General features: G+C 40.0%; 1 protein-coding gene across 1 annotated transcript in view; it reads left to right on the top strand.

Annotated features, from left to right (window-relative positions):
* UBR1 (ubiquitin protein ligase E3 component n-recognin 1) overlaps positions 1 to 12005 on the top strand; it is a 154655-nt gene that overhangs the window by 108616 nt on the left and 34034 nt on the right. Inside the window, exons 34-37 of the mRNA XM_025390690.1 lie at positions 2754 to 2844; positions 3920 to 4068; positions 7914 to 7969; positions 8866 to 8962. Of these exons, the coding sequence (XP_025246475.1) occupies positions 2754 to 2844; positions 3920 to 4068; positions 7914 to 7969; positions 8866 to 8962 (393 nt within the window). The remainder of the gene's footprint in view (positions 1 to 2753; positions 2845 to 3919; positions 4069 to 7913; positions 7970 to 8865; positions 8963 to 12005) is intronic.

The raw sequence follows: 12005 nt of genomic DNA, 5'->3' as shown, positions 1-12005 counted from the left end.
TTGCCTTGTGGCTTCACGCCAAGGGCATCCACAGTCATAAATCTGACTGACAGCATAGTAGACTAAAACTGAGAGAAACATGTTATTTTGGCCAGAGAAACTGGGGGAAAGGGCCCTTAGGAGCTAGAAAGTGGGAGGGCTAGGGTGGGAAATCCCTAAGAGGAGAGAACTGTAGAAGGGGAATCTCATATTTTTGAGGTCAACATAAGTTCTGGGCTCACCTCCAAGCTGCACATGTACAGAATAGGTTCAAAGAGGCGTAACCAAAGTTTTGAGAAGTAAGCTTCATTTAAACCATCACTCAAGTCCTAGACTAACCCCACGAGGAGTACATGTGCTGGACAGATCAGAACACCACAGCAAAGGCTCTGAAAACTAACATTGGAATCACCATCCACAGAGAATGAGACAGGACTTGTTGGACCTGAGTTTATTACCGTCTAAAACACTTTAAAACTGTATATTTTTCCAGAGGTTTTTAACAGGACCAGAACCTCCCAGTGTAATATTCTACATATACAAGATAATAATCCAGAATTACTTGACATACAAAGAACCAGAAAAATCTGACTGATTCTCAAGGGAAAAACAACCAAATGCCAATCCTGAGATGTTTTAAATGTTAAACTTATCGAAGAGTTTTAAAGCAACTAGTTAACCTTGAAACATAAGTTGAAGGTGAACACTCTTGAAAGAGTTGAAAGATAGAAGTTACCAGAAAAATAGGAACTAAAAATACCAACCCTATGGAGATACTAGAATTGAAAAAATACTGGATGAAACAAAAATTAACTGGATGTGCTCAATAGTAAACCGAAAGGCTAAGCACAGTGGCTCAGGCCTGTAATAACAACACTGTGGGAGGCTGAGGCAGGAGGATCACTTGAGGCCAGGAATTCAAGATCAGCCTGAGCAACATAATAAGACCCCCTCTCTAAAAAAATAAAATAACAACAACAAAAAAAATAGCTGTGTTTGGCGGTATGTGCCTATAGTCCTAGGTACTTGGGAGGCTGAGGCAAGAGGATCGCTTGAACCCAGGAGTTTGAAGTTACAGTGAGCTATAATGATGCCACTGCAGTCCAGCCTAGGCAACACAGCAAGGCTGTGTTGTTTCAAAAATATATATACTAGACTGGAGATGAGGTAAAGTGTCCATGAATGTGAAGTTAGATCAGTGGAAATTATTCAATCTGGAGAACAGACAGAAAAGAGATGGGGGATAAAAATACATAACCTTAGGGATCTATGGGACAATTTTTTTTTCAATCCAACATTTGTGTCATTGAAGTCCCAAAAGGAAGAGAAAAATAATGCAGAAAAAAAATTTGAAGAAATAATTGGCTGAAAATTTCCCAAATTTGGTGAAAGACAAATTTGCAGATTCAAGAAGTTCAGTAAATCTCAAGCAGATAAGAAAACCACAGTCAGACACATCATAAAGCAAACTGCTGAAAACAAAAAATAAAGAGCCAGGCACAGTGGTGCATGTCTGTAGGCCCAGCTACTTGGGAGGCTGAGGTGGGAGGATCCCTTGAGCCAAGGAAATTGAAGCCAACCAGGAAAACATAGTGAGACCTCATTTTTTTTTTTTTTTTTTTTTTTTTTTTTTTGAGACAGAGTGTCGCCCTGTCGCCCAGGCTGGAGTGCAGTGATGCGATCTCGGCTCACTGCAAACTCCACCTCCTGAGTTCAAGCGATTCTCCTGCCTCAGCCTCTCAAGTAACTGGGATTATAGGCGCCCGCCACCATGCCAGGCTAATTTTTTGTATTTTTAGTAGAGATGAGGTTTCACCATGTTGGCCAGGCTGGTTTTGAACTCCTGACCTCAACTGATCTGCCCGCCCTGGCTTCCTAAAGTGCTAGGATTACAGGTGTGAGCCATCATGCCTGGCGGAGACCTCATCTCTTAAAAAACAAAAAACTAAAAATCTTGAAAGCAACCAGAGAAAACCCGTTTCATGTCGGGAAATAGCATTTGAATTTGACAAGGCAATGGAGCTATGGAGAAGTTTAGTTTTCACACAAGGTTGCAGTAACAGTAAGTGGCAGAACTAGGATTCAAACCCAGGCAGCCTGGCTTCAGATCATTTACTCTTATTCACTAATATATGCTGCCTTATCAAGAGAACATTTATGCAGTCATTAAAAATGGCAAAATAGAGGGAGAGTTACTGATACAGAAAGATGTCCATGATCTATTAAGTGCAAAGGCAAGATGTAGACTAGTATTATATCATGTCATCCTCTTAAAAAATATAAATATGTAATATTTGTGTGGGGAACAGAAGAATATCACCCAAATGTTAACTGTGTTTATCTGGATGGAGAAACTTGTTAATTATTCATTGCTTATTAGCATATCCTGAGTTTCCTAAAATGATCATGTATAATATTAAAAAGCCAGAAAGCCTGGGCACAGTGGCTCACGCCTGTAATCCCAACACTTTGGCAGGCCAGGGTGGGAGGATCTCTTGAGGAGTTCAAGATCAGCCTGGCCAGCAAAGGAAGATCCCATCTTTACAAAAAAATGGTTTAAAAACTAGGCAGGCATGGCGGCACCTGCCTATAGTCCCAGCTATTTGGGAGGATCGCTTGAGCCCGGAAGGTTGGAGCTACAGATGATCATGCCACTGTACTCCAGCATGGGTGACAGAGTGAGACTGTCAAAACAAATAAATAAATGCTAGAAAACTGTATGTCAGACTAAATTCATTCATGATTTTTCTTTCTTTTTCCTTTTAATTTATAAGGAGAAAACCCAATTCCTGTTTTCTTTAATCAAGGAATGGGAGATTCTACTTTTGAGTTCACTTCCATCCTGAGTTTTGGTGTTCAGTCTTCGTAAGTATCTAAATAGTTAAGAGAACTTTGTAAATGATTGTGAAAATAAGAGTAGGAAACACTGTAGGCTTCCATCTTTCCTTCCTTTTTTATTTGTAAAATAGTTTATCCCATTTTCTTGTTTCTTTCTGTTTGTTTTGTTTATTTGTATTAACAAAATGAAGTGGTTTGATATATTAAAGTAATGTATATTAAGGCGAACTACGCCTCTTGAGTAACATTTTTAACCAACAAAAATGCCAATTCTCTGTGGTCCTACAAGAGGACCAAAAATGCCAGTTCTGTCTGGTCCTACAAGAGGACCAGAATTATGAGACTTCGTTTAAAATTACATCTAACTTGCTTTGCGACTTTCTGAAATGTCTCAGGTCACTCCATGCTACCACCAGTTCATTTTTTGTGTATGTAAAATTGAGGCCTTCTGTCCTACCTCACTCATTAGGTTATTGGAGAGATGTAATATACCCAAATCAGGTATTATTATTTCATTAATACTGAGTATCCAGGGTAGTTTTTCTAGTTGTGATCCCTGTTTATCTATCCCATTGCTACTGAAAATACTTGTTATAAGTGGAAGTTGAGAAAACTGGAAATTATCACTCTAGGTACATGGTATTATCACACATATACACAACACAAACACATACACATATCTGTCAACACAAAAGTACTTCTTTGGTTCTTTTTCCAAGCACCAAAACTCGTTAGGTCAGATTTGTTCCTCTGAATTTTATTCCTTCTGTGTTCAGTCTGTTTTTTAATTAGAACCTGAACCCCTTCTAGCTGTGAGCATTTGCTGCATCTTTTACAGGAAGTGAAGTTATGTTGGTCATTACCATTTTATAAGAGCTATTTCTCTACCTTTAAAAAATACAGTTCTCCTCTTCCAATTTTTTTCCAGCTGAATAAATCTTCGGAGGCTCTAATCTCTAATTTGGCAAAGAGCAGTTTACTTATGCTGAAAGCGGTTAAATTGTTTCTATTGCTCCAGGACTTAATTGGACTTCTTACTAAGTAGGTCCTACTAAGTAACTCCTTTTACTAAATCATACAAATTTTCTTGTTTTATTTATAGGATTAAATATTCAAATAGCATCAAGGAAATGGTTATTCTCTTTGCCACAACCATTTATAGAATTGGATTGAAAGTGCCTCCTGATGAAACGGATCCTCGAGTCCCTATGCTGACCTGGAGCACCTGTGCTTTCACTATCCAGGCAATTGGTAAAGCTCATAAGAAAACTGGTTTGGAGGTTTCAGTGGGACAGAATTAACATTGATCATTCATTCTTAAATTCCTTTTTTCACTGATGGGCCAGAATAATTTGACTTGTATGACGACTATTTGTATTTCAGTGTATTTGTGTGGCTCATGCCATTTGGTCTGATAATTTTTTTATATTGATCTCTTTTTAACTATGATCGTCGCCATGTGAAACATAAGTTTAAAAAAATATTTTTAAAAAGCTGGGCATGGTGGATTATGCCTGGGAGGCTGACCTTTGGGAGGCAGAGGTGGGAGGATAACTTGAAGCCAGGAGTTTGAGACTAGCCTGGGCAACGTAGCAAGACTGTCTCTACAAAAAATTAGCCAGGCATGGTGGTATGCACCTGTAATCCTAGCTAATCAGGAAGCGGAAGAGGGAAGATCATTTGAGCCCAGGAGTTTGAGGCTTCAGTGAGTCATGGTTACACCACTGCACTCCAGCCTGGGCAACAGAGTGAGACCCGGTCTCTAAAAAGTGTGTGCATGTTCACACACACACACACATATATTCCTTTAGTATCTATATTAAAGGAACAGCATGATGTTAAGTTAAAGAGGTTCAAGGAAAAAAGACAACTCAGAAATGCTCAGTAATTTTCCTTTCTTTTATCCTTTGAGAGAAGAACTTGAGGGGAAACCAAAGTTACCCAAAAATGAACAGAAAGGGGAAAGGAAGACTGAGGCAGTTTTAGAGATTAGCAGGCAGAAACCAGCTCTAAAGGGAAGCCTACTATCAAATTCTCTGCCATATTGAAAATTTCCCATAGAAAAATGTAGCAGTGAGGGATCACTTAGATTTCTTAAGTTAGTGCACTTGTTCATTATAAGGACAAGGTCCAATATTACATGGAAAAAATTAAGAATGGTGATTCTTCCCTGTCTTTATCCAAGCCAACTTTGATTTCCCTTTCCAATATATATATTTTTGGTAATTGTTTTTAATGGAGTCCATTATATTTTCTTCATTTAAATATATTTTTGTAACAAGACACTTATAATTTGAATTAAATAGCATGAAGCCAAATTTTTCCCAAAACCTTCCTACATACTATCATTAGTTTTTTTTTTTTTTTTTTTTTTTTTTTGAGACGGAGTCTCGCGCTGTGTCACCCAGGCTGGAGTGCAGTGGCGCGATCTCGGCTCACTGCAAGCTCCGCCTCCCAGGTTCAGGCCATTCTCCTGCCTCAGCCTCCGAGTAGCTGGGACTACAGGCGCCCGCCACCACGCCCGGCTAGTTTTTTGTATTTTTAGTAGAGACGGGGTTTCACCATGTTAGCCAGGATGGTCTCGATCTCCTGACCTCGTGATCCGCCCGCCTCGGCCTCCCAAAGTGCTGGGATTACAGGCTTGAGCCACCGCGCCCGGCCCTATCATTAGTTTCTTAATAGAGTTTAAGAGTCACTTCCAGTGCTTTGGAAAAGGCAGGTTCCAGGCCACGGGCGCCTGCCCTGAGCAGACCCCCTACTGTTGTCCTCAGAGGGCTCCTATGGGTGAGTTCATTGTTTGGCCCAGTGAGCCCCCGCCTACATTGATCTTAGGCACATAGGGCCCATCCCGGCTCTGCCCCTGCTGGGATCCAGTCGCTGCCCCAGGGGGACTGATGGGCAGAGTCGCCCCGTGGCTAGGCCGTGACCATTCCTGTCAGGACCAGACTCTGCGGTTGGGCATCTTGGGTCGAGCCCAGCACCATGCAGGGCCGTGGGAGCTGAGGAAGTGCCGCTCAGGAGCTGGGGTCTCCACTCCACCGTGTGCCCTCCAAGGATACCCGGGGGGCAGTGGGCTGGTGGCTTCCTCCTGCTTCCTGTCAGAGTCAAAGTACAAATCCTCAGAGTGGGCTCAGGGGCCGAGGCAGCCCAGGGAAGCTCCAGGTGGGGACTGTGTCTTCCTGGGGTTGGTGCCCTCTGGCCGGGGCCCTTTGCTGGCCTGTGGTCCCTGGATGCTGCTGTGGCGTGGCCTCCCACCTGTCTGCCTGGTGGAGGGAGGTATGGGGGTGGGGACGTGACTGAATAAAGCCACCGTGGGTGGATGTGCTTGGGGGGAGGGGGGAAAGTCACTTCCAAACCTGTTAGACTTAAATTATGGGTATAGGATAATACATCAGTTTATATTTGCTATGATTCAATCAAATGGGATATAGGAAAGGCGAGGTTTATATAATCTGAACAAATCGATAAGAAATGTAAAGCATTCTTCGGAGTCATGACATGTTAAGTTTATTCAGACTTTCAGTGAAGCTATTTCACACTCCTATTTTGGGGAAGATAAGCATTAGGAAGTCAAGAATTTCTATTTAGACCTTGAACATTAAAAAGGGGGCATAGTCTGTTATAAAGGAGATAAGAAATTCACTGCTGATGGAGCTGAATCTTTTCATATGTGGTTCTATAATCTAGTAATTGGATTCCATTTGATTAATATCATATTGTGTTCACTATTGTGCTTTTTCCATCAAGCAAGCATAATACTGTACTTTATTCTTAGTACATAAGCAACTAACTTATCTCAGTCCCTGTGGGGATGGAGAGACATGTACAGAATGCATTGGCATAGGATAATAGTTGAGGAATCAAAACAAAGCATCCTTTCAATTACTGTTTATGCAAAGATGAAAAAAAAATGCTTCCACACTCATATCTGCTGCTAAGGATCAGTGAAAATAAGAGTAATTTAGAAATAAATACCATGGACAACAAAACACAAATCCATGGTTTTGGTATTTTCATTTTCTCTTTTTCTTTCTCTTTTTTTTTTTTTGAGACAGGGTCTCACTTTGTTGTCCAGGCTGGAGTGCAGTGGCGCAGTTACAGCTCACTGCAGCCTTAGCCTCCCCGGGCTCAGGTGATCCTCCCACCTCAGCCTCCCAAGCAGTTGGGATCACAGGCATGCACCACCACAGCTAATTTTTGTAGTTTTTGTAGAGACAGGGTGTCTCCATGTTACCCAGGCTGGTCTTGAACTTCTGAGCTCAAGCAGTCTTCCTGCCTCAGTCACCCAAAGTCTGGGGATTACAGGCATGAACCACTGCACCTGGTCTCATTTTCTTTTTTTTCCTATTGATCTTTTCTAATTCTTTTAAAATTGTACCCGAGGTCGGGCGCAGTGGCTCACACCTGTAATGCGAGCACTTTGGGAGGCTGAGGTGGGCGGATCACCTAAGGTCAGAAATTCGAGACCACCACTAACGTGCTGAAACCCTGTTTCTACTAAAAATACAAAAACTTAGCCAGCGTAGTGGTGCACACCTGTAATCCCAGCTACTCAGGAAGCTGAGACAGGAGAATCGCTTGAATCCAGAAGGCGGAGGTTGCAGTGAGCCGAGATCGCGCCGTTGCACTCCAGCTTGGGCAACAAGAGCGAAACTCTGTCTCAAAAAAAAAAAAAAAAATTGTGCCCAAAAGAGCAAGAAGTTATTTATGTCTGCCTTACATATTATTTTTAAACAAAATAGGCTATAATTACATATATAAGTTACTTATTTTAGAATTTTTTGCATAAAAAAGATGCTGAAATGAGAAGAAACAATCCAGGCTGCTTTTTTCCCCCCAAGCATTCTTTATAAGATTGCTGCAGGGACTTTATTTTTTATGCTAGTAATTTGTAAATGATATGCATTTGATTCTCTAATATTCTCTCACTCAAAAATTGGAAAATTTTAGCAAAGACTTAAAACACAAGACTTTGAAGGGGAAAAATGCAAATCATCTCATCAAAAATATAATTAAGGAACATTTGATAAAAAGTACAGTATATAATTATGGCACTATTCAGGATTTATTATTTCATGTTTTTTTAATTCTTTGAGAAAACCTGTTGGGAGATGAAGGAAAACCTTTGTTTGGAGCGCTTCAAAATAGGCAGGTATGTATATTCCAACAAGGTACATGTAACTCATGGCATGCTGTTTTTTTTCCCCCCACAGTTTATTATTAAAAAAAAAAAAAATCTTTACTCCTTTTCTGTAAAAATTAGCAGAATTCTATAGGGGAGAAAAGGAGCTGCCTCAGTCTTATAGGAAACTGAATAGTGTATGCACTTTACAGAGCTTACTCAATCTCAGAGGTTAAGTGTAATTCATACGGAGATTTCATGTGATGATTACTTTTTCTCCCTTTGTTACACTTCAAAATCCTCATGTTTTCTATATTTTTCCTTCTCACTAATTTTGCACCATTATATAACATTGAGTATTAATGCTGACTTATCTCTGGATGAATCATCATACTGAATTCAAAAATAAAATTAAGCCATGACTCCTTGATGGGCAGATACTGACACTACTGTAGGACTCTACTCCTGCCCCAGGCCTAAACCTTTTAACATAGTGATCCCTGGAAAATGGTACTAAAGAAATATGTGGAGTAGCCCTGGGGAAACAAAAGGGGTAACTGAGGTTGCCATCCCTTGCTTCCCATGTCCCTCTTATTTTTCTGACACCTGGCACAGAAGTCTAGAAGACTTTTGGTCCACAGTGTGCTCAGCTCTGGGGAAGATGAATACTTTTTACATGAGAATTAAAATAATTATAGCTTTAATACCACTTTTTTATCAGAAAATCTGTTAGAAATTTAGCAAGGCCATAAAACCTTGTACAGGTATTAAGAATATCGTAATTTATTTGCAATGATATAAGGTATATAATGAGTCTGCAGCTAATTCCGACAAACTAGAGTTGGTTTTTACCAAACTCTTAAGTGAATGAGTTAGGTCTCTCATCTTTCCTCATCTTTTTATCTTCCCTCTCTTTTACAATCTAGCATAATGGTCTGAAAGCATTAATGCAGTTTGCAGTTGCACAGAGGATTACCTGTCCTCAGGTCTTGATACAGAAACATCTGCTTCGTCTTCTATCAGGTAGAGTCTTCTCTGAACTATTATTATGTATTGTATTATTTTTATGTCTTTTTCTATTGCATTTCTGGCAGTGTATTTCATTAGGAAACAACACATGCTACAATAATTTTGAGCTCTCAGTAATGAAATTTTACCACCTACAGAAGTCATGCAAAAAAACAGATAAACACGTAGCTGCCTCTGTAAAACTTGTGATCTTATTATTATTATTATTTTTGAGGGGAGTTTCGCTCTTGTTACTGAGGCTGGAGAGCAATGGCGCGATCTCAGCTCACTGCAACCTCCACCTCACGTGTTCAAGTGATTCACCTTTCCTTCCTCAGCTCTCTGAGTAGCTGGGATTACAGGCGTCCACAACCACGCCCAGCCAATTTTTTTTTTTTTTTTTTTTTTTTTAGCAGAGATGGAGTTTCACCATGTTGGCCAGACTGGTCTTGAATTCGTGTCCTCTGGTGATTCGCCTGCCTCCACCTCTCAAAGTGCTGGGATTACAGGTGTGAGCCACCACTCCCGGCCTTCATGACCTTATTTTTAAAATCTGTATTTTCCAAATATTTTCAACTTATGTTTCTTCTACCTACCTAGGTTATTGAACCAATGTCTACAACAACTAACATCCATGTATCCCCAATCCAATTAGAAAAGGGAGCAATGATGTGGATAGATCACTTTAAAATATGTTTAATTTTGTTTGTGGGTCAAATTCTTATGAAATAATGGAAATGCTACATTCAGTAATCTCAGAACTCAGTTCCATGCCCATTTCTTTGACAGGCTGGCTATAACAGCTACTCTTCTCAGATTCTGACAAGTTAGAAATTTACTAAGAGCTCATATGGTGATCTCAATTAGTATAAAAATAAAGTGAAGGATAAGTCATTACATAGCATTAGAATGATTTTGCTTTCCTTTTGGTTATCTGCGTTTCCATCTGGGCATTTGAAGTCTACTGTAAGCTCCTCTGTACCCAAAGAGACCAGCCTTAAAGAGAGTTGTTTGTAAATCTATTTGTTCATAAGTCCCAATTGTCATGAGTAGGGTAGTTTCAGCATGCACTTCCCAGATATATTTCTGACAAATAAGAGTTATTCAGATTTTTAAGCTTTAAAGCCAGGCATAATTTTCTTGTAGCTAAACTAGCAGACATTTTTTTTCCCCAGCAAAATAGACCTACTTCTTTACCTTGAAAATCTATTGAAGCCAATAGTGTTTTTCCTTGTCAATCCTCACAAGCTTCTTAGGGAGCTCTTCCGAGCAGCTTTCTGCTCATCCTGTTGATGTGGAGATTCCACAACTCCTCCCAAGGCTGCCACTCAAGTTTTGTTAGAACTTCTGCCATGCTTAGCTTTTATATTTTCAAATTGACTTCCAGGTGTCTCCTGAATTGGCTTCATGCTAATAGAAATCTAATGTTGATACCGTTCCCCTAGTCACACACATAAAAGTTTTCCCTTCTTTCACTTACTTTTTTCTCTTCTTGGTCAGTTGCACAGGCCCAGAACCTTCCATATGTCACATGTGCCTGTCTTTGTTTTTAGGACCTCTTTCTGTTGAACAGTTTATCCTATTTGCATATCACTATTTTGTTTTTGTATTTTACTTTTTTGGTATCTCTTTCGTTTCAGTCATTATTTAGATACTTACTAATTCTTCCAAATAGTTTCACTGTTTTTGCACTTATTACACATTATGGGATTTACAATGTTTAAAACAACTTATTGCCCAGCATGGTAGCACATACCTATAATCCCAGCTACTCAGGAGCCTGAGGGGGCGGATCCCTTAAGCCCAGGAGTTTGACACCAGTGTAGGCAGTATAGTGAGACCTTGTCTCAAAAAAAGCACCAAACGAGACTAACATTATCACAGATGGGAGAGATTAAAATGATGTTGTATAATCTCTAATTAGCAATACTGGAGGAATTTCTGTAGTATAGCTTTATGCCTATATATTAAAGTTTTTCATATGAACATTTATTTGAGGAGCATTTTTATTTGTAAGATGTTAGGGCTATCAGATATGTTCCTTGCCATTTTAATGCTTATGATTGAATTAAAGAAGCAGAACCTCTCTAAAAACAAACATAAAATAGCCAAATGCCAGATATGTGCTTCACTAATACACACTTCAAAAATTGAGACAAGTGGCTGGGTGCGGCAGATCACGAGGTCAGGAGATCGAGACCATCCTGGCTAACACGGTGAAACCCCGACTCTACTAAAAATACAAAAAATTAGCCAGGCGAGGTGGCAGGCGCCTGTAGTCCCAGCTACTTGGGAGGCTGAGGCAGGAGAATGGCGTGAACCCAGGAGGTAGAGCTTACAATGAGCCGAGATCACGCCACTGCACTCCAGCCTGGGTGACAGAACGAGACTCCATCTCAAAAAAGGAAAAAAAAAAAAAAAATTGAGACAAGGAAGAAATCACTTTGGGACTCTGCTGTTATCTCCTCTAACAGGGTAGGATTTGAATTGAGCCTTGAAGGGAGTACACACAATAGATAAATTGAGAGGAACAGAAGCTGCATTCCAAAAGACAGAGGGTGCATTTGAACAAACACTGAGGAGGTAGGAAAGTATGTGATATGTTCAGGTAGACAGGTTTGATAGGAGTAATGGCATCTACAGATAGAGAAGCATGAAGTTTTTTTTTAAATAAAATTACAGTGACTTAAATGCTCCAGCCGTAAGTTTGAACTTTATTCTTTAGGTAATTAGAATTTTTTGAAATGTTTTGGACAATAGTATTCTGAGCTTAATTTGATATTGAATAGGTTGGATTGAAGGAGGGAAAAATTAGAGGTAACATATGCATCTGAATGTGGTAGCAGGAATTAGGGAAGACATTGGTGTGGGCTGGGTCAGGGGCAAGATTTTGAACTAAAATGAATAGCAAAAAAATTGAGAGAAATAAGGGAGTTCAGAATAGGAGCTGTTTTCTACGTAAAGTGATGAGTATTGTTTTAGTATGTTGATTGCTGCAATAGCAGTAGGATAGGTCGGGTGCAATGGCTTACACCTGTAATCCCAGAACTTTAGGAAG

This window comes from Theropithecus gelada, chromosome 7a (genome assembly GCF_003255815.1).
Source record: "Theropithecus gelada isolate Dixy chromosome 7a, Tgel_1.0, whole genome shotgun sequence".
Lineage (NCBI taxonomy): Eukaryota > Metazoa > Chordata > Mammalia > Primates > Cercopithecidae > Theropithecus > Theropithecus gelada.
Note: the sequence above shows the minus strand (reverse complement) of the source record. Positions and strands in the feature narration are given on the sequence as shown.